General features: G+C 37.3%; 1 protein-coding gene across 1 annotated transcript in view; it reads left to right on the top strand.

Moving 5' to 3' along the window:
* VPS50 (VPS50 subunit of EARP/GARPII complex) overlaps nucleotides 1–23003 on the top strand; it is an 84432-nt gene that overhangs the window by 17614 nt on the left and 43815 nt on the right. The window contains exons 10-16 of the mRNA XM_005152924.3: nucleotides 3875–3917; nucleotides 6204–6302; nucleotides 6570–6710; nucleotides 13448–13583; nucleotides 20235–20332; nucleotides 21172–21266; nucleotides 21907–22005. Coding sequence (XP_005152981.1) covers nucleotides 3875–3917; nucleotides 6204–6302; nucleotides 6570–6710; nucleotides 13448–13583; nucleotides 20235–20332; nucleotides 21172–21266; nucleotides 21907–22005 — 711 coding nt within the window. The remainder of the gene's footprint in view (nucleotides 1–3874; nucleotides 3918–6203; nucleotides 6303–6569; nucleotides 6711–13447; nucleotides 13584–20234; nucleotides 20333–21171; nucleotides 21267–21906; nucleotides 22006–23003) is intronic.

The raw sequence follows: 23003 nt of genomic DNA on the forward strand, positions 1-23003 counted from the left end.
ATTTGTGAAATCATAGAATCACAGATGGTTTGAGTTGGAAGGAACCTCAAGGAACATCTGGTTCCAACCTCCCTGCTATAGGCAGGGACACCTTCCACTAGACCAGGTTGTTCAAGGTTCCATCCAGCCTGTCCTTGAACACTTCCAGGGAGAGGGCATGTAAATGAAGTGAAACAGTGATCATTAATTCTCATTCTCTAAAGCAGCTTTGATTTGAAATGTAATTTTCTGCTTAGAAAAGTAAACCTGAAGCATATATAAAAGCATAAGCATCCTCAGTGGTTTCCCCCTTTCTGACCCACTACTAACCGGCCTTCACAATAATAACGCTGTATAATTTATGTTTGGACTATGTAATTGTTTTATAACTGTTGTACTATGTTGGCAGGTATAGTTTCAAGTAAGACTGAATTATAACTGTGCTACAACCTGCAGCCTTGAGATACCTGAGTTATTTTTTAATAAGAAAGTTTATATTCTGGAATTAATTCACCTACAGCAAGATGGCTTTTGGAGGGTAACTTACCCAGATTGTTGGCAGTGAAATTAGCAAGTGCAGAGCTTCATGCTGTCACGGAGAACCTGCTTTTGGAACTGAACTAAATTGAGTGTCTGCAGTCCCTAGCATAGAAGGACTTGATGTTACCATTGCTTTCCAGAAAGAAAAATAAAAAAGGGTAAACATTAAGTTCAAAGTCATGATAGATTTGACAATAAAGGAATCAAGTAAATTTTGATGTTTCCTCCACTAAGATAATTAAATTAAATAGATTTTTTTTTGTGTTATTTTAAATTAGGATTTTAAACTTGCAGGTAAAATTCTGACATCGTTCGAACTTCTGCGAGAATGCTCTCTCACTTAGGGCCAAAATCTATGAAAGCACATGCTTTGCCTCCCTCTGTCCTCTAAAAGTGTGCTTTGTTGCAACTTCAGAGTAATTACCCATAATCCTCAATTTTAGTTTATGATCTGCTTTTGATCTATGATTGTTGCAGTATCTGAAGATGCACCAAAAATGTGTATGAAGTTACAAATTGTACTTGTAAATAAGTCTATTCTGAAGTCAGATTTTAAAGCTGCTTTTTGGTTTCTTTTTAGTTTCGTGAAACTTGTGCATGGATATAAAATTACTGTACTGACATTTGCCTACATATATTAGTTTTGAAACCCTTCCTTATATAACAGTAAATGAAAACTATTCTTTGTTTATTTGAATGAGGAGAAATGACTGTGATTTCCCTCTGTCTTTGACAATTTAGTTGTTTAGAAGCAAGATGACTTCTGAATAACTTTTGCTCTGCTCAGCTCTTCTGTAGAGAGATAGGTCCTGCAGTCTTCCATACCTGTGTCTCATCTATATTGTTCAGTAAGCTCTCCTTAGTATTTATTGCTCTTTCTGAGGCTCTGTGGTTCCAAACATTAATCTGATTTAATCTGCATGTCTCCTGCTCCTTTTTCTTCTAGAGAAATTAGTAACATTTATTCAGGTGGAAAAGTAAAAAAAGGCAGCTTGATTTCTTTGAATCTTGCAGTACTCATCTGTAAAACCTTGCTCTTTCAAGGTTTAGATTACACCATTTCTTTGAGTTAAATTCTGTTTTGTGTAAATGATATCAAACATTCTGTTTAATGTTGAATAACTACAAGCTTTTATTGCAGCTCCAAAGTTTATCTCCACTTACACTATGTCCAGTATAACAAAATTTGAAACACAAACTAATAGTTCATGTTTTTGCCATTTGGAATATTTAATTGCAAAAATCATACTATTTTAAATCTCATAACATACTGACAAGATACGTGATGAATAGCTGTGAGGATTTACTTTCTTGTTGCACTCAAAATAATATCCATGCATGCAAGAAGACAGTTTCTTGAAAGAAGGGATGGGGACAGAAAAAAATCAGCCCGGCTTCTTTATTCTGAGAGAGTTTTTTGAGCTTGTTTTTGTTTGCACTGGGAGAGCAGAAGGAATGCAAATCCCAGCCCCACTGCTTACATTTCATTCTCTGTGCATGGTTTTACTTGCAGAAGTCTCAGAGAATATTTATTGTATGGAATAATGTCTGCCTAGCAGGGTATAACATGTGCTTGTATGAGGCATTGCCTCTGTGTCTTACCATGAAGTTTTCACAGTATCCTTTTGTATTGCCCACTGTCCACATGACAAGAATCAGTGCCTTCTTTTGTACAATAGTTCTTCACGTTTTCCTTGGAGATGATGATGGATAGAAATTGGGTGTAGCTCTTAAAGAGCAGGGATTTAAACCTTCCTATGAAGCACATAATGGTTTTATTTTGGTATATTCATAATCTGAAGAGACAAACACTTCAGCCTCCCTGCAAAGACTTGTTTTCTGGACCGTCTGTTCATCCCTTTGAAATGATAGGCTGGGTGTCTATGGTTTCTGTTCCCCATTATTTCATTAATAGGGGATGATTGTATTACGTGATTAATTTTTGTTTAAAAATATAAATCAAAGTCTTTTGCCTTTGATCAGTTCTGATGTGAGAAGACTCCCTTGAGAAACCTGTAGAAAATGCATTGTCAGATAATAGGATGACTATTGCATTTGGGTCAAGATGTTACTTCTGTTAATTGCAGTAATGTGCCTTCTAAAAATGTGCTCATTTAGATTTGTATGGACATGGATAAAAAAAAAGCGATTTCTAATACATTTTTTATGAATGATATTAACGCCTTGAATAAAATTCTCGATTATGGTAAATGGGCTTTCATAATAATCATGTAGCCATTATGTCCAAGCACTACCTTTATAATTCTGACTTAGAATATACATGCAGATTTAGCTAGATACTACATTTCTTGATCAAAGTAACTTTTCTTGGAAAATTTTGTGATTGCGCTTTCTTCTCCTAAATTAGTCAACATTTTTTTGGTGTGTATTTAAGCCTTTTTTTGGGGGGTGTTGTATTCAGGTTATCTAACAGAATCGAAAAAGGAGAGATGATGGGCGTATCATTTTAGTGGAGGGAACTAGGAAAGAAAGCTAGAATCTGTCTTTTGATAGTTAATAGTTAATGTAGGCCCCTTAAGAGAAGATTCAGAACATAGAAGTAAGTGGTATAAAATCAGGTATGGTGATTATCCCATGAAAACTCTGTGCTTTCCATGCTTGAAGAGAATACCTTGCCTATTTTTTGATTGCTTTGACCTTGCCAAACACAAACATAGTAGTCATACTTTGTGTCTTCTTTTTCTGGCTGGTGTTCTTAAATTTTTAAAGCTGGGTGTTAGAAAGGAGCAGTTGTGCCTTTCTTTGTCCTAAATAGTTTCTCTTATGGTAGCTATTTTTGTTAATCTTTCTATATGAAATAAAGTTCAACAAAGTGAAATAATGGTCTTAAAAAGTCTTTCTGAATGTATCTGTAAAGGGTTCCTGAGCATCAAATGAAAGATACTGTACCATGGTCTGCAAAGATTCAACAGCCCTGACCTTTCTGGATGTGTTCTGCTGTAGACCATAGTGCCAAATCAAAACATTTACAGCAAGTTTCTTGAAGGTTGGGAATGCTGAATGAATGCTTGGCTAAATCCTATCAGGATGGGGTCTTTCCTGGGACCTCTTAACACAGGTGCATTATAAACCTTGGATGGTGTGCTGCTGCAAAAAGTATTTTTATATGAACTGTTAGGAGCACTGCAAATGCCTGCAGCAAGTACCTTTCAGTAAAAACAAGAGTTGGGTGATGCTAGCCTGACACAGTAACAGCAGGTTAATGATTTAAGGTAAATTACTATATTGTGGCTTGGTAGTGAGCAAATGTGCTTTTTGGAAAAAAGAAACTTGGTGTGAAATTTTAGTAAGATAAGTAGTTTTATTTGAAACATTTTTTTTCTTTCCTTATTAGTGAGTTGAATTCAAAACTGCAAGACACCTTGGAACAAATAGAGGTAAGAATAAATATATTGATGTTCAGCAACTGTTAGTATATAATCTCTAGGTATTAGAGGTTTCTAGTATGATGTTCTTAGCAACTACAGAACGTGCACATTTCTTTCAAATACTTTCTTTGGAATGCTATAATCATTGCTATTCATGTGGACTTATGTGCTGCAGTCAACCTAAATGCTGTATAATGCGTTATCAAACTTATGAGCCTCGCTCAGTAACTGTGCCCACTGTAAGTGTTAAAGCAGTAACATAAAATAGGCACATAATATTTGAAATACTGGAGCAAAGGTACGCTTGCTGGATGATGAAGATGTGCAATTTTAGAGCAAATTCTGCTCCTACTAAAATCTGGTAAAATATGCCGTGTTGGTTGGCAAAATCAATTCAGGGCTACCTTAATGATCATATTCAAGATTTTTATTACTTGTGAATTTATAGAAATACCTTATTTTTGACTGATTCGAGTCTGTGCATATGGGAGAAATGTCAGTCATCGTGGGGCTCATGGAGTGTTGCCTTTAAATACATGCTCTAATGAATACAGACTCATATTCTGCTAATTAATATTTTAATAATTAGTCTTCTGAATAGTTGGGGTCTTCAGCTTAAGTCAATTCCTTTTTTTTCTTTTCTTTCCCTTTCCTTGTAATTTAGGTTTTAACATTTGACATTGCTTTTATATTCTGTTACAAATAAAATACAAAGTGATATAGTGGAAGGAACCATTGAAAAATACAGCTCAAAAGATTTATGTGCTCTGAATTTAAGAGCTCTGCTCATGGGCAGTTTGATAGCCCTGTTTCTCCTGCTGTACATCTGTTCTGCATGAAATAAAAGAAGGATTATTCTTTTTTTAATCAATATATGCTCCATCCCTGGCAGTGTTCAAGACCAGGTTGGATGAAGCCTTGGGTGATATGGTTTAGTGTGAGGTGTCCCTGCCCATGGCAGGGGGGTTGGAACTAGATGATCTTAAGGCCCTTTCCAACCCTAACAGTTCTATGATTCTATGATTTTATGACTGAAATTCGGCTTGCTGAGTAACCTTTTAAAGGAGTCTTTTAGCTTTAGGTTACCTGTCCTTTTATCATTTTGCTTGGGAAAAAAACCCACAGGTTTTGATTGTATTCTCGTGTCCTTTTTTGTGCTTAAAGAAAGTACCGAACCACTTAAACAACAGTCACACTCCCTTCTCCTCACCCCAACTGCAACAGCTCGCCCCCCCAATATCTAGGATTAAAATCCATAAATATTTTGTGACTTACGAAATAAGTCATGAAAATTTTCCAGTGGAGTAAGTAAAGTACATAGAGGCAAACCCACCGTCTCCTCCGGTTTCTATTTGCAAGAGCAAAGCTGAACTGCAAGATCATTAAACAATAAGAATTGAAATGGCTTTAGTGACTAGGAAGGAGAAAAAAATACCTGCTAGCTGTCTATGTTATCATATATTTTTGTGTTTGCTTTTTCCTGCATTTTTGATTAAAAATAACTAGAATTAGGCTGTGTATCTCTGAATATATTGTGGTGTCCAAGTGATAATTGTGCTCTTAAGTTACATGGTCAGATTCTTGGAAGCTTTATTAGTTATTAAGAATATGATCCCATTTTAGTGTTTTTTCATTCAGTGCACATAATAGAGGAACTTCATTTATTGCAAAGCTGTTCAGTGTGCTCAAACAGAGCTCTGATGGCAGAACTAGTAATTCTGTATGTGTGCTTGCTTTCTTTTTTCTCCTTTGGTACTGATCATTGTGGTGGTATAGTACTCTATAAATTACTTATTTCACAGTGAACTTTAAAGTCAGGTAGAGTTTATTCCATTTAACAGATGGCAGTGAGAGGGTTGAGAAGTCTGTAATTGAATTGTTTGTGCTGAAACACTGGGGGAGTATTTTCTTCTTTCTCTGCAGATCTGGATTTTTCTTAGGAGTGGAATAGACAAAGTTAGAAATCTCAGCTCTCCCATAGTGGGGTGCTAGCCTTTTGCAAAATAAACGTCACTTCAGAGAAGTAGTGTAGTTTTTAGTGTGCTTGTTCTTGGAAATGGTAGAACTGTTTGGCTCACAGAAATACAAGACTGAAGTACTTTAGGCTGCAATAAGTAACATTTGAGCGCCTCAGAATAGTCCAGTAATGTAAAGTCTTGGGTATTTTACAAGCATAATTATCAGATTGTGTAAATAAACATATTTTCCTCACTTGCTGTTGTTTAAGTAATGTGTTACTTGGCCAATTTTGTAGTAAGTGTTTAATAGATTTTTTTTTTCTCTTGATTTATATAGGAACAATTGGACGTAGCACTCTCCAAAATATGCAAGAACTTTGATATCAGTCACTATACAAAGGTTCAGCAAGCTTACAGGCTACTTGGAAAAACACAGGTTAGTACTTATCTTCTGAGTAAGACACATGGTGAGTTATAGATGGAGGATGACAGGGGAAAACAATTTTACTGGTAACATCTGAACTCTTTTATGTTACCATACTGTAATATTATGTAGTCTTAGATATTTTTGAGACAAGGATTGGAGGTCATATTTATAATCTCCTGTGCTCAGTGCTGAAAAAGACTTGCATTAAAAGATGATGGCATATGACAAATTGAATTTTACAATTTAATTTTGTTATTACTTGGGGTTTTTTTTCAGACAGCAATGGACCAGTTACACATGCACTTCACTCAAGCTATTCACAACACTGTGTTTCAAGTAGTCCTTGGATATGTGGAGCTGTGCGCAGGAAACACAGACACCAAGTTCCAGAAGTTACAGTATAAAGACCTTTGTACAGTATGTATTTCTTGAATATATGTATAATTTTTAATCTGTTGTAAGTGTACTTTATGTAAGTAGGGACTCAGTTATTAAAGTAACTCTGCAGCTACTGTATTTTCTTAATACGACTCATGGGCTAATTGAGAGATTGGATATTCACAACTTAATGCTGATTTTGATTGCATTTGATCGTAGCTCTTTGGAGGTAGTGTACATGACATCTAAATAAATGTAAAGAAGTAAATTTTAGGATCCAAACAGGAGAATAACATTTCACAGCCACCATGTCTTCAGTGTAATATGCTAGTTAACGGAATCACTAACAGTTTTTAATTTTATTCCAGTGCGTTTTGGCAGTATTCTCAATTTTTATAATACTGCATTTCAAAATGTGAGGATTCTTGTAAAGATACCAGCTGAGTTGAAGTCTTCCAATTACTCCTAACTTTGTATCAGATTTGTTGCACTTTTGATATCAAGATAAGGGACAGATGTGATAATGAGATGCAAAAGCCCAATGATAGGCAGATCATGGAATAACCATATGTTTTCCTCTAGTGTAGGTTTTAGATGCTATTTCTTGCATGTCTATTTTGTTGTTTTTTTTTTAAGATGATATTAGAATGAATTACCTTATTTTGGGTAGTACTTTTAGTTCACTCTTTAATTCCTTTACTCGTTATTTTACTGTTACATCCTGAGAAATTTTCTTAAACTTTGGTGGTGGGCAGGGAGAGTGTGAGATATTTTAGGTGGCTCTAACATTGATTTAAAATGTAAAATTATATTTCTATATTAAATGGTCTTTAAAATGTTTCTTTCAAGTCACAGGCTAAGCCCTCACCATACTTCATCAACACAGGGACCCATCTCATCAGTTGCAATTTATTAAATCAAGCTACAATCACAAAGAGATTAAAGTTTATATTTTGCTCCTTTTTCTGCTTGTTCACTTCTCAAGTCTCCTGGGATTGTGCAGCTTCAACTAGTAAACAACATATCTGCATTGAAAACCGTTTAATTTTAAAGAGTTGTTCCTTTGATGGGCAAAAGTGGATTATGAAAAATAATTTATTGAGAGTAATTGGCATAAGTAGTAATGAACAGAATGAGTAGTAAGGTTCCAGAGAGGTGGTGTTTGCACTTCCCTGGAATGCATTCTCTTTGAAGAAAGCCAGCAAACCCTGATCTCTGTTCTCTGACTGCAGCCCTTTCATGTTTCTGCATTGAGTCTTCAGAGGGTGGTTTTGCTTTCATTTCTTAGTTTCTAATGCACTTTTCTGATTTTTTCTTTATATTTCTCTGTGTCTTCCAGTTTATTTATCTTCTTTGCTAATTTTTGTTATACTAAGTCCTTTTATTCAAACAGTAGTATTGAGCTTCTCCTGACATCTTCAAGAATAGGATTGTTTGCTGCTGTAGATCCTTACCCTTTACAGTGCAGAGGGACCTCTCAGGTCACCGGATATATAGCATTTTGTAATACACAGAAAGAGAGTGGCTTTAATTCCATGGCTGCAAATTATTTCATTATTTCTATTTGGTTTTCCTTTGCCAAGACCCTTGTGAGATGATTCTGTAGTTATGTGAGCCTGCAATAGCTGGAGTCTGGCAGTCTGTACAAAAAAATGAATACTCGGACTTTGGGACTACCATGTACTTTGAATGCTGCTATAATTTCCTTGAAATATACTGATTTTTTCTTTTTAATATTTCCTTACTCTCTTGGTAACAATTGGGTATTTAGGGACAGGCTGAAGATGTGCATTTTTGGTCTCTGTTGCTGACCATGCTCTTCAGTGTTAGTTGCGACCTGTTGCAGTACATTTGTGAAATCAGAGTGCTGAATAGGCAGGACTATCACAGCAATTCCATTTCTAACTTCCCACAAAAAAAAATACCAACATATTTTAACCTCCTGCATTCAGTCGTCAGGGATTAATTTGTTTAAGACTAAAATACAAGCCTTCTTTCTCTGTCTAGTTCCAGTGAGAACCCTCTTCAATCTATCTAAACTGTTAAGACAGGATGCTCTTAACCTATAAGTGGTTATGGAGTACTCACTCTAATTAAACAATGGAAGTAATATAAAACTAGTGTTCCTTTTGGGGCAGATCTCCTGCTGTGTGTTTTTAAAGGTCTTTCTAAATGAATCACAGAATCCCAAGGGTTGGAAGGGACCCCAAAAGATCATCTAGTCCAACTCCCCTGCAAGAGCAGGGTAACCTAGAGTACATCACACAGGAACTTGTCCAGGCAGGCCTTGAATATCTCCAACGTAGGAGACTCCACAACCCCCCTGGGCAACCTGTTCCAGTGCTCTGTCACTCTTACAGTAAAGAAGTTCTTCCTGATGTTAACGTGGAACCTCCTATGCTCCAGTTTACACCCATTGCCCCTTGTCCTATCACTGGATATCACTGAAAAAAGCCCAGCTCCATCATCCTGACACCCACCCTTTACATATTTGTAAACACTGATGAGGTCACCCCTCAGTCTCCTCTCCTCCAAGCTAAAGAGACCCAGGTACCTCAGCCTCTCCTCATAAGGGAGGTGTTCTACTCCCTTCATCATCTTTATGGCTCTGCGCTGGACTCTTTCAAGCAATTCCTTGTCCTTCCTGAACTGAGGGGCCCAGAACTGGATGCAATATTCCATATGGGGCCTCACCAAGGCAGAGTAGAGGGGGAGGAGAACCCCTCTTGCCCTACTAACCACATCCTTTCTAATGCACCCTAGGATGCCATTTGCCTTCTTGGCCACAAGGGCACATTGCTGGCTCATGGTCATCCTCCTATCCACCAGGACCCCCAGGTCCCTTTCCCCTTCACTACTTTCCAACAGGTCAACCCCCAACCAGTACTGGTACATGGGGTTGTTCTTCCCCAGATGCAAGACTCTACACTTGCCCTTGTTGAATTTCATCAAGTTTCTCCCTGCCCAACTCTCCAGCCTGTCCAGGTCTCGCTGAATGGCAACACAGCCTTCTGGTGTGTCAGCCACTCCTGCCAGTTTAGTGTCATCAGCGAACTTGCTGAGGGTACACTCAGTTCCCTCATCCAGGTCGTTGATGAAAATATTAAAACAGCACTGGTCCCAGCACCGACCCCTGAGGGACTCCACTAGTCACAGGCCTCCAGCTAGATTCTGCTCTATGGACCACAACTCTGCCTTCTTCCTTTCAACCAGTTCTTGATCCCCCTCACTACCTGATCATCAAGCCCACACTTCCTTAGCTTATCTATGAGGATGCTGTGGGAGACAGTATCAAATGCCTTACTGGAATCAAGAAAAACCACATCTACCGCTCTACCATCATCCCTCCACCTAGTTACTTCCTCGTAGAAGGCTATAAGGTTGGTCAAATATGACTTCCCCCTGGTAAAACCATTTTGGCTGTTCTTAATAATGCCCTCATCCTTGATATGCCTAGAGATGGAGTCAAGAATAAGTTGTTCCATCACCTTTCCAGGGACGAAGGTAAGGCTGACCGGTCTATAATTACCTGGGTCCTCCTTCTTGCCCTTCTTATAGACTGGTGTGACATTTGCCATCCTCCAATCCTCAGGCACCTCTCCCGTATCCCACGACTTACCAAAGATGATGGAGAGTGGCCTAGCAGTGACCTCCGCCAGCCCTCTCAGCACCCGTGGGTGTATTCCATCCGGACCCATTGATTTATAGATGTCCAGATTGCATAGCTGATTCCTAACCCAACCCTCATCTACCAAAGCAAACACTTCCTTTGTCCTGACTTCTTCTGGGGCTGTAGGAATCTGGGGCCCCTGGGGAGAGTCTGCAGGAGTAAAGACAGAGGCAAAGAAGGCATTCAGCACCTCTGCCTTCTTTATATCCTCTGTCTCCAGGGCACCCACCTCGTTCAGCAGTGGGCTTATATTGCCTCTTGTGTTAGTTTTATTTGCTATGTATTTGAAGAAGCCTTTTCTATTGTCCTTAACCTGACTAGCAAGATTAATTTCCAAGGAGGCCTTAGCTGTCCTAATTGCCTCCCTACATCCTCTAACAACTGTCCTATATTCCTCCCAGGTGGCCAGCCCCTCCTTCCATAATCCATAGATTCTCTTTTTCCACGAGTTTGCCCAGCAGTTCCTTGTTTAACCACGCTGGTCTCCTAGCTCCCTTACTTGATTTCCTACCCATTGGGACACTCTGATCCTAAGCTTGGAAGACGTGGTCCTTCAGTGCTGACCAACTATCTTGAGCCCCTTTACGACCTAGTACCCTTTCCCATGGGACTTCCCTTAGCAGTTGATTGAAGAGGCCAAAGTTGGCCCTTCGGAAATCCAGAACTGTGGCCTTGCTAGGTATTCTATTGAAATCATTCAGCTCTTTTCTATTTTTCTGGAGCAATATAGTGAGTTTTTCTTTGGTTTATTTTTTTGTTTGTTTCTTTTCTGGAAGTCAGCTACTTCATTTTCTAATAATGTGGTGAGGTTTCTTTTGTGTGTGTGTGTTTTGGTGGTTTTTTTAAGAATAATATTTTCAGTAATTCTCTGGTATTTATGTAGGTTATGTGCCTGTGCACTCTAAGTCACTCTTTTCTTGTTGAGGATTTCTCTTCCTAGCAGCATGCCATGCTATAACTCTTGCATCCTTTCACTTTTTGAATACTCTAGAGCAGGGGAGATTTCAGCTGCTTCATCTTCAAGTTTTGATTTTCTTTCTTCTAAATTATGTTCAGAGAAATTCAATTATTTCCTTAGCCTAAATGGAAATAACTTGGTAAATACCAAGCAATCCTTTCATTTTGGCTACTTGGAAGGCAGTATGTCTCTTCAAGTATAGTGATCCGCACAACCAAAGTTTGATTTTATACCTACTAAACCCTTGAAATACAGTTAGAGCAACATTGCCTGATGAGTTGGCAGAGAAAATTGTTGAAACAGCAGTTATAATGGCAGGACAACTTACTGTTTAAATGCTAAACTTATTATCCTATTCTGTTCCATTGTCAGCAAAGATCTGTTGTACCTGAGGTTAAGATGTCTCAAAAATGCAGTCTCTAATGTATATCAACTCTCTAATTAGAGGGTGTGTTAGAAAAAAGTAGTGTTCTCAATTGTTACTTTTCTGTACCAACAACTTGACCTTTTTTCTGTTTTTGTTAATTTGTCCAGGGTGTCTGATTTATATTCCTAAGGCAGTTTTGATTTGGTAGGGAACAGAGCCATAGTAATGATTCATTAAAAAAAAAGGGCAAGCAAACTGAAAAGGCATATTAATATGCAGCCCCCAGAGACTTTACTAGTGACATCTATTAATGCTGAAGAATAGGTTTTTTGAGTTCTTAATTATAAGCAGAGTGTAGGAGAATATGGCTTGGGTGGTATATGCTACTGACAGGATCATTATTTAAGCTTAGAGAGCCGGATAACATGATTAAATAGAAAATAAAGGCATGCAGTTTATATTTTTTTTTAACCTGAAAGCCAAAAAATAGGAGGGATGTAAGTGATGCGTCTGCATTTGCAAAGAAGTCTCCCCAGTCTAATGTTATTCTCCAACAAATGTAAGTCAAGCTTACTAAAGTTTTATTGCAGTTTGTTGCTCAGGAAGGACATTCAGTGTTTAGAACACCGCAGGTAACATCATTGGATGAGGATGCAGTTCAGAGAGAACTGATTGCTTTGATTAGGGTTTGCTCTCCAGAGAATCTGTGGTTGATAGTTTTGGTGGCTATGTGGACATCACTGTTGCAGAAGTTGTTACTGTTTTTATAGAGTTTTGTTGTAACTCTAATGCCAAAGCTTTCATATCATTTTGGATATTCATTTTTGGATTAGCTAGTAGTACTGCATGGTAAAAGCTAACTAGCCTTGCAGAAGTCAAATGTGGGTGCTGAAGTAGCAGTGGGAAATTAAGAACTGTTTTCTACTACAGTGTTAGTTTGAAGTTCCAGACTTCTCTAAGAACCTTTAAATAATAATGTAATTGAAATCACATTTGTGCAGCTGGACTTTGCCCTTGTTTATAAACTGTGAGGCTGTGATTCTTGACAGCAGGTGAGATGAGGGTGACTTACCATTGCCACTCAGATAAGCAATATATTTTATGGTCTTTTCTTCATTCAGCAAAACCCTTTCTCAAATTCATCCCTTTACCTGACAAGCTCATCAGATATTTCTACTGCATAGCTATCTATCTGATATCTGATGAATATCTTAAATTACATTTGGCTCTTTGGAGCAGGGTGGATTGGGGAGGTAGGACAGCTGCCATGTAAATAGGTTTGTTTATTTTAAAGCTGAATTATTTATACAGCATTCAATCCAATGAGGCACCAGGCAGGATGGCTGCTATGTACTACTGAAGTACAAGGATATATACCATGGAACTGATGCAGTGTCTGCATGTCACAGGGGTGGCTACATTCCTCTTTGATAGTAAGAGGTGCTCATCATTAGACAGTGTGGTGTTACTTCTGTGTCTGCCTTGCTGTTCCATAAATTTAAGATGTGGTTACCATGTAGGCCTATTGGAAAAGAAAAAAGAGAGAGAGAAAAAAAGTTGCTAAGAAATAAACTTTGCACTTTTAGAAAGCATTTTATCAGTTGACTAAAATCAGGCATTCATCAGCTCTGAAGTACTGTTGAAAAGGAAACTGATATGTCAGGCACCTCAGCTGCATGAATATGGCAGTTTTTGTTGTGTTTTTTGTTTTGTTTTGTTTTTCATTTTTAAAGCAAGAATACAGTTGTTAAGTTTCACAACATTATTTTGTTTTTCTGTAGCATATTACATCAGATAGCTACATTCCGTGTCTTGCTGATCTCTGTAAAGCCCTCTGGGAAGTCATGCTCAGTTACTACCGAACGATGCAGTGGCATGAGAGTCATGACCAAGATGAGGTAGCAGCTGTGTCATCTGGTAAGAAACTGTTCTGGAGGTGAAATTTAAAATAATTGAAATAACTTTTCTTGTCTTGAGTTATTAATTTGTGTGTCAGTACCTTTGTGGTCTTGACTCAGTGCCCTCCACATTATTGCCTATAATGTGCAGTAAGGACTTAAATACTCGCTGGATTTTTGTAGTCTTCAGTGTAAGGTAATTTTTTTTTCTGAATATATGTATGTGGCATTATCGCAGATATAAACAGTTTTATTTTAAACACTACTGATTGTTGAGTGGAAGTCAGGTGTGGTAGATGACTACAAAATCTGAGGATTTTTTCCCTTTAATATAGAATGAAAGTGAAATTTCAGTTTTTTTGATCAATGTTGAAGTTTTCACTGTATATGAAGCTTAGTAGATTAGGGTAAAGGACTGTGTACTAGGAAAGGTAACTGAAAAAACAGGAAATTAATCTGTTGTAAATCCATTGTTGTGATTTTTAGGGATCACAGGATTTTTAGTGAATTCATTGTAAGTTGTTGTCACAATTTCCTTGATACCCTTACAGGAAAAGGCAAATATTTCATCTTAGAGTATAATTTTGATTTTTTTATTATTGTTGTTCAGATTGACATTTTTAGGACAGGAGTACAAAACCTTCTATTGTTGTCTGCTGAAGTCCTCTTCAGTACATTTTGCTGAACCTACTTTAGATTAATATAAAATGTCTGAAGATTTTATTTCCCCACTAACCCAAGATGCTTGTGGCTGGCAGAGAGCAGAGTGTAAAATTTATGGTATTAAGATTTATGCAAAACTCCCATTTATTTGAATCAGATAGGTTTGCTGCTTTCTTCTTGAAAAGGAGGTTTCTGCCAAAGGGTGAAGGCTATGGGATTGCTGCTGAAGTTATTCATCCTTGCCTGATTTGCACAAAACTTGTACCCTTTATGTTAGTGATAAGAAGAAAGGGGAAAAGATAATAAAAAAGGGAAAACAATTGGAAATAGAAGAATAGATCTTGGAACACTGTACTTCCTACAGTGTGTTGAAATCCAACATTTCTTTCACAATCAGATTTATTACAGAGTTTCAGTCTTAAAAAGAATGTAATTTATGTTCATTGATGTTGTCTTCCTACTTTAAATTTGAAAAATCAATAAAGGTATTTTCTTCAGTGTCCTTCCCATATTGTGTGCAATCTTAAAAAAAAAAAAAGTGGATTTGTTGAAACTGTTATTTCAGATGAAGCTTTTTGTACGTATATCAGAATTAAAATTCAGAGTGGAAATATTTGATTTTAAGATGCACCATATGAAGGATGATTCCGAGGTTTTGGGTGGATTGCTCATTCTCAGTAATATTTATTTTTAAATTTAAAATAATTTCAGGTAATTGCATTTCATTCTCAATGTTGTGATCTTTGTATGTGCAAAATAAGGCAGGTATCATAAAGAGTTTATTGCATGAAAACATTATCAGCAGACTACTTGCTCAGCTCCAGATGTAATTTTAAAAATAGGTCCCTTTGGTCTGGTTACTTGTGAAATCCTGAAGAAGGAAAATAATTTTCACTGCAAAGTCATTTAAAGGAACCATTAAGCCTAATAAAGTTCAGACACATGGGTAGTTTTAAATGCACTGCTTTTTAAATGCATACCAGCATGTTTTAGTACGTTTACTACTAACAAAATAAATCTTCTGTCACTCATTTTTAAAGTTTCTGGAGATGTGGCTTAGCTGTAATATACACCCAGAATATATTTGAGCTACTGAATCATTTTTTCAAATGCCTCAGCTATGATAAAGCACACAAAAGGGAATTTCACAAGTATAATTTAATTTCAGAGGGACTATAAATATATGACAGATGTCTGTTTTTTCTAAAAGTCGTTGCTTATGCTGCAATAATTATTAAACCTGTACATGGAAGTCTTACTTTATATTTATCAATTTAATAGCTTTTTAAAGCCGAAGAGCAGAATTCCCATAGAAAGGCAGGTATCTCAGAAGGAAACATGGATGCAGTTCCAAAGATTATACTAAAATTGTTCCCTGAATTAAACCCTAGTATTTTTCTCTCATTGTGCCAGTTAATGTTAGCACCATAGGACCTTAAATGGGGCAAGGGACTCCTGACCTTAGGGCACAAACCCAGCTGTAGAAGTGAGAAGCCTAGATGTGAGTTAGATAGCTCTTTCTATTTTAGCAGTGAAGCTTATCCAAAAGAAATCCTGCATGGATTAAGAAAAGGAGGTTGCACTTCATCTAGATTGTGTGTTGTGTATTTGTGATTATTAATGCCCGTTACAGATGTTAAAATGTACTTTACATAATTGCTCTTCTCCATGTCTGAGGAAAGGGGTGTGCCTGATTTATATTGTTAAATATTCTGCTTATTTGTGTTCTGGTTTGGTTTTTCTTTCCCCCTAGATTTGAGTTCAGAATTTGCAGTTGTTCTTTCAGATATAGTGTATACTGGTATTCTGGGATAAAAAAACCTCTTATTTGGAATAAACTAAATAGAGACAGGTAACTAGATATAAATGTAATCCTAGAAATTTTTAAAGCATGAGACAGATTTTAGTACCTTTCATGAGACAGGAAATACTAATGAGATTAGTTTGCTGAAATGTTATAACAGAGTAGCAGTAAATCACAGTGAAATTAATTGATAATTTTATGAATCATCAATAATAATTCAACTAATTGCTCTAATATGTTGGTGGGAAGGTAAAATTAAGTGTTCATGTGTAGGACTTGTTTTGTCATAATGAGGATAAAATTAATGAACTAAAAGTATCAACTCCATAGCATGAAATTAATTCTATGTTGCATGTAATGAGCTGCTACTTAGTGTGATTTTGGCATTTGTATCTAAAGCAGCAAATTACTGTGGTATGTATTTTCATCCATGAAAATAAATGGTTTACTGTAACATCTTCCATCGCACTGTTGGTCATGGTCAAAGCATTGCTTCTGTTTGTAGTGTAGAATCAAATTAAAAAATGAGTTTTCAAGGACCTGTACAGGTCATTTGGTCTTCCCTGCTTAAAGCAAAGTGAACTTAGAAGTCGCTTTGGTTTGTGTGAGGCCCTGTCTGGTTCAGCCGGATTTTCACATACCATAAAATTTACTGTGATGTTAATGTAATTCACATGCACTCTTCAGACACTAACTTAACAGAAGAGCTGAAACTGAGCAGTAAAATGATCTCTATAGCTTTTAAGCTTCTGATTTCACAAGTGTAATCGTAGTGGTAGAAGTTTGTAACAGCTGCAATAGCTGTAATATATACAACAAGAAGCAAGAAGAAAATTATGCAAGATGTAAATTTCATTTCAACACTTTTAATTTTGGAAACATTCAATTTCTAATACTGCATAAATTCTCTGGAGACCTGCTTGGTGTTCAAAGAATGAAGAAGGTAGAGGACAGTGATTTGATCGATTTCTTTTTTCTTTTTTTTTTTTTAATCTCTGCCTAGTTAGGATTAAACAAAACCCTTTTGTTATGGCTGAAGGCTGCCTTTACGACTTTTGAAGAAATACTGAGAAACCTGAAACATTAATGTATTTAAATTAGGCATCCAGAAGAATAACTTCTTATTTTTATGTGAAATTATGAGTATTTATCTCTTTTGCTACCTAATCCGTATTTTTCAGCCTGATTTTCAAGGAAATTATCCTAAATTCTTATGTTTGCACTGGTGAAATCAGTGCAGCTCATTCAAAGACTGGAAACAAGACCTCTTAGTGTGACTGGCCGTAAACCAGAAGCACCAGGAGACAATAGTGCATTGATCTTTATTGAGCACTAGCATCCATATGATTCTCTCCAACCATTCCTTCATAAATGGCAGTTCATGAAGACAAGGGCTATGGTCTTTATCTTGAGAATAGTTCAAAGGTTTAGGTGACTTGTTTAGGCTTGGCTTCACTCTGCAGAAGTACAGAAGAGAAGAGGTGGCAGAAACTCCTAAAGAGATAGCTGGTTTTGTTTACTTGTACAGTCAGAGAAAAGATACAAATCTGCTTAGTGTTTCTCTAGTTGAATTATTACTTCTGTTTATATTTTGTTTAATATGCCATGATAAATAGCTTTTGATAATGCACTTGTGTTGTTAACAAAAAAAATTTGGCCCTGTCAAATGGACTTCTTTATGGTTCTGGGGTTTTCCTTAGTAGATAGCAAAATTAGAAGTTATTTTTCTTTCCAGTGGACTGTGCAGTGCTATTTTGGCTTTGGTCAGAGAGCAATGCTGATAACACACCGATGTTTTAGTTGTTGCTAAGTAATGCTTACCTTGATCAGGGACTTCTCAGTTTCTCGTGCTCTGCCAGTGAGCAGGGGAACAAGGTTATAATTTCGTTGTTCTGTATAGTACTGGTTTAATGTTACGATAGAATCATTGGTCTCGAAACTGATTTGGAATGTGTGCTCAGCATTGTCACCTCTGTACTTCGAGGGCCATCTAGAGGGAATATTTATAATTACACCTTTTGCCATTTCTCCACCAGGGATGGGGGTTGGAGGTAAAGGGGGAAAGAATAAGCGAGCAGCTGCCTGGTACTTAGTTGCTGGCTAGGATTTAAACTACAATAACATGAAAAATTGCTGCTGTCTCTGAGGAAAGCCAGGAGGCTTTCTGGAAAAAAATATGAAGCTTAGTCATCAACAACTGCAAAGGTCAGCCTGGGTTGGCTCTCACAGTGATCCTGGTACCACATTAACATCTAAGGAACACTGTTGTTACAGGGATTCAGTTTGCAGGTGACAATTTTGCCCTTGCTACTTTTGAGTGACCATGTAAAATCCTGTCCCTGCATTGATGAGATCGGCTCATGAAAGAAAAGCTTCTGGAGATGCACCTGAACCATCTGTCAGCATCACACAGATTTAACAGCGGAATGTGTTTCACAGCCTTTGTGCTGTCTCCCTGGATATAAGCTGCATCTAATCCCTCTCAGGCAGTTTGGTCCATGGCCTTGTATTGCCTCTGAATTCCTTGTTAATGCTAGGAAGATTTCCCCACCTCTCTCCCCTCCCCTTCTCCCCCCCCCCCCCAATAATGTGTTCCACAAGTTAGGTTTGACCAAGACACTACTGCCAGTCACTGAGGATTACTCTTTCTTTCTTTTACTTTCCTGTGTGCATTGTAGCACTGATGCACCTACCTGGTCATGAAGCCAACAGGTTAAAAGCAACCTAAGCCAAGAATGTTAGACATGCCTTTTTTCTCTCCAGATGGGCCCAAATTATAGATAGGGACTGTTTTTCTCATGACATCATTAGCAACTGCTTTAATTTATTTGTTTATTTAGTTATCTCCAAGCCCCTCTCTGGGTTCCTGGAGTATCTGGGCTTTGTACTGTCTGTTTCTGTGACTCGCAGGCAGCTGTGGGGAGACTTCCTCACATGTGTGCAAAATGATAGCCTGGGCCTCAGGGAAGGTTTTGAGAGGAAATTTTGAAATCAGGAGTAAGGGAAAGAGATGGGTTTGAATTGGGAGCATATGTGTGGTAGAGAGATGAGACCAGATGGGCTAGGAACAAGGGAGTGAGTGGTCCTCTGAAGTGCTGAAAACTAGCTGAAGGTTGCAGAAGAGATGGAAAGACAGGTCTGAGCTGCATGGCAGTGCTGGGATTCTAAGGACATTCTTGATTCTTCAGCAACCACTTGAATGGTAGCGTGGAAGGAGGACTGTATGATTTGTAATATTCTGGTGTAATATTTTATGTGAATCTTTATCTTTCGTATGAAATCACTAGGTGGTTTGGACTTTAAAGGATGTGCATAGTTTTTCTTCTTGACAAAAACAGCAGTTTTCTTATAATGGGGTAAGTTTGTAAGTATAGTCTGGGTAAGACAGAGCTCTCCTGTGGTCAGTCATTGGCTGTGAAGCAAATTATGTGACAATGGGCCATGACAGACTGCGAGTGTAACCACGACTGTATGGTCACAAACTACATGTAGAAATGTTACCTTCTCTTTTTTTTTAAATGAAAATAAAAAGTATTTCCTCCATGGGGAGAGAAAGGGCCACATATAGAAATTTACCATGCATTATAGTGCTTGCTTGGAAAGTGGTTCACCACTGTGGGAATGAAGGCTTTGGAAGTAAATAATTGGGAGGAGTAAAAAATATGATTGACATTATTTCGTGCATAAGCACAGATTAGTATGAGAGGGGTACAAAAAGAAAAGCGCATACTATGTTGTTTGCATAACTCATGGGAAGGGTTTCAGTATTTTTCTTCCTGTTGCAGACAGAAATTACTGGGGCAGAAAGTTAAAAATCTTCCTTCTGAAATTTTCAGTTTCATGATTCTTGTCTACAAAGGTAGAATATCTTAGAGAATCTTGTAGAGGATGAGCAGTGCTCACTTCCGCATTTTTATCTTTTGTGTTTGAAATGCCATTATCTGTTGCTCTCTTCTTTTTTTTTAATTAAGTGGGCTATCTCATTTACATAAAAGCAGTCAGAAGCTCTTCTGGTCCGCATTTGCATGTACTATTATATTTGCTTTATTTATTTCCTTTCAAAAATGTAAGGCATTGCAGCTCTCCTGGATTTTTTCATAATGGATGATACGATAATAGCTAAGGCAGAAGTTTCATTAGGGGTAGAAAAGTAGGATACATTTCAAAGCTTTTGGAAATATCTGCAATACCCTTTACCTTCAGTTTCAGATGGTGGTAATGTGGTTGGAACAGAAGAGAACAGTTTTGACCGCAGCTATGTAAAAAAGAAATTGGAACATGGGCTTTCACGAATATGGCAGGTATACTTTGGGGTTTCTTGGGTTTTTTTTTAGTCCCTGTCTCCCTTTTCCCCCCATAATATTTACGTCCCTGCCTCCCCCATATACAGTTGTCTTTATAACATATATATATTACTTATAAATATATATTAATATATAACATACAAATAAATATATTTATGTAAATATACAATTATATTTATACCGATTTCTTAAAGAAACCTGTGCAGGGATTTTTATTTTTATGTGATTTGATTTGAGCTAAATATATCAAAACAATGGAAATATGATTTCCATGGCTCAGTTACTACTTAGTCTCTATGCTTACAAACTCAGTCAGGATGCCAAAACATAGTAACAGAATTTTCAGCCTGATTCCACTTCTCCCAACCTGCTTGCTGCCTCACAATCTATTTTCTCCTAATGGGCTTTTCTCTGCTAGCACAGTCATACTGTTTTATGTTTCTGGTATAACCATAGCTGTGGAGAACCTGAAGTCTTGTGAACCTGCCTGGTTTCACAGTATTCCTTCTCTGACTGCTAGATCAGTTTGATGTTCAATGAGACCCCAAATGTATAATGAAAAAGCTGTAAACATGGCTGAATTGTAATCTAGAGCTCTGTTTTTGCAATGAAAACAAAGCCTTTAGGATTGAGCTCGTTCAGAGTGTTAAAGAAACATTTAATAATAGTATTTTAGAAGGTCAATGAGAAGTCTTTTATGTTACAGAAAAATACAATTCTACTCTAAATGTCAAGAAGTGCAAACAAATGAAAAAGTGCTGATAAACCAGGCATCTGAGCCTTCACCTTTTGTCTTTAGTGTATTAAGTATGCAAAAACTTGCTTGTGTTTTGTAGGATGTTCAACTGAAAGTGAAAACTTACCTTCTGGGAACAGATCTGTCTAACTTCAAATATGATGACTTCATATTTGTACTTGATGTTATCAGCAGGTATACTGATGTGGTCATAAGAGTGCTTAATACGTGTGCACAAACTTGAACTCTGATAAGTCAGCACAGTTAATTAAGACAGATATTTAAATTCTGAAGCCAATTTTGTTCACATTTACTGATAGTTTTAAGAGCACTTCTTTATATGGGAGTTTATGAGGATGTCTTTGGGAGGAGTAACATAGGTTGCTTTGCTGCTCAAGTAGTGCTTAAGTGTGATATGATTTCAATGTTGTACGGATTTGACAGTTTTGATGGTGCTAAAAGCTTTCAAAAGGAGTTCTGTCATGAGCAATAAAATACTATAGTACTGTTAACCTGTACAGTATTATAACCTTCGGTTTTGATAATAAAATGATGAATTCAGATTGTGAGCTGTACAGCTTTCCCAGCATAATGGGATCTCAAAAGATGTTTATTTTGCTTGTGGCTCTTTGTGTGTATGGGACATTATGGTAGGAGTTGGAGGCAAATGAGACATGGACTTTTGTGGAATGAATGAACTGTTTGCAACTTAACACTGGTGCTCTGCTTCTAAGGAGAGAGATTTATGCTCACGGTAAAGATTGAGACTTGTAATTCACATTGGAACAGCAGTATTAATAAATAAACATTTCTAAACTTTGTTTTATTATTACAGGCTGATGCAAGTTGGAGAAGAATTTTGTGGCAGTAAGTCTGAAGTTTTGCAAGAATCTATCAGAAAACAAAGTGTTAACTATTTCAAAACATATCACAGGTGAGACTACTAAGTGTGCACTGAATGAATCTAATGGCATCTTTTTTCTTGTTGGTTTTAATTTTCAATACTTCCCAAAGTAATTCCACTGCATAATGTTCCTGCACTGAGGTTAGCAGATTGTAGAATGTTTCATGATGAGAACAGGGCTCTGAATCTGGAAAAAGGAGAGAGGGTGGAGAAGCTTTTGCTTCCACTGTGGTTGTGGAAAACTCTAGTTCTGCAGCAGGTAAGCCAGATAAAAATGAAAATCTTCTTATGTAAAATATTAGTATTTTTTCAGGCTGCCTCTTAAGCTGTCTCCTGGGATCCTGAGGATGAATGCTCTGAAGTCCATACTTCCTACCAAAATTGTTCCTAGTTTTTCTATACCATTACATATAACAAGCTAATCTTAGAATAGTTAAGGTTGGAAAGGACCTTAAGATCATCTAGTTCCAATCCCTCTACCATGGGCAGGGACACCTCACACTAAACCGTATCACCCAAGGCTTCATCCAACCTGGCCTTGAACACTGCCAGGGATGGAGCATTCACAGCTTCCCTGGGCAACCCATTCCAGTACCTCATCACCCTAACAGTAAAGAATTTCTTCCTTAGATTCAATCTAAACCTCTGCTGTTTAAGTTTCAACCCGTTACCCCTTGTCCTATCACTATAGTCCCTAATGAATAGTCCCTGACCAGCATCTCTATAGCCCCCTTTCAGATACTGGAAGGCTGCTATGAGGTCTCCACGCAGCCTTCTCTTCTTCAGGCTGAACAGCCCTAACTTTCTCAGCCTGTCTTCATATGGGAGGTGCTCCAGTCCCCTGATCATCCTTGTGGCCCTTCTCTGGTTATAAAGTGTTACTATGTAACACTTTATTTGGTTAAGTAAATATTGTTTTGACCATCACGGTTTTGCTTAGGGAATCATAGACTAATTTTCTGAATTATCTTTGAGAAAAATAAAGGTTAAAGAACATTGATGGAATATATATAGAAATAATATTTTTT

Source organism: Melopsittacus undulatus, chromosome 1, assembly GCF_012275295.1.
Source record: "Melopsittacus undulatus isolate bMelUnd1 chromosome 1, bMelUnd1.mat.Z, whole genome shotgun sequence".
NCBI lineage: Eukaryota > Metazoa > Chordata > Aves > Psittaciformes > Psittaculidae > Melopsittacus > Melopsittacus undulatus.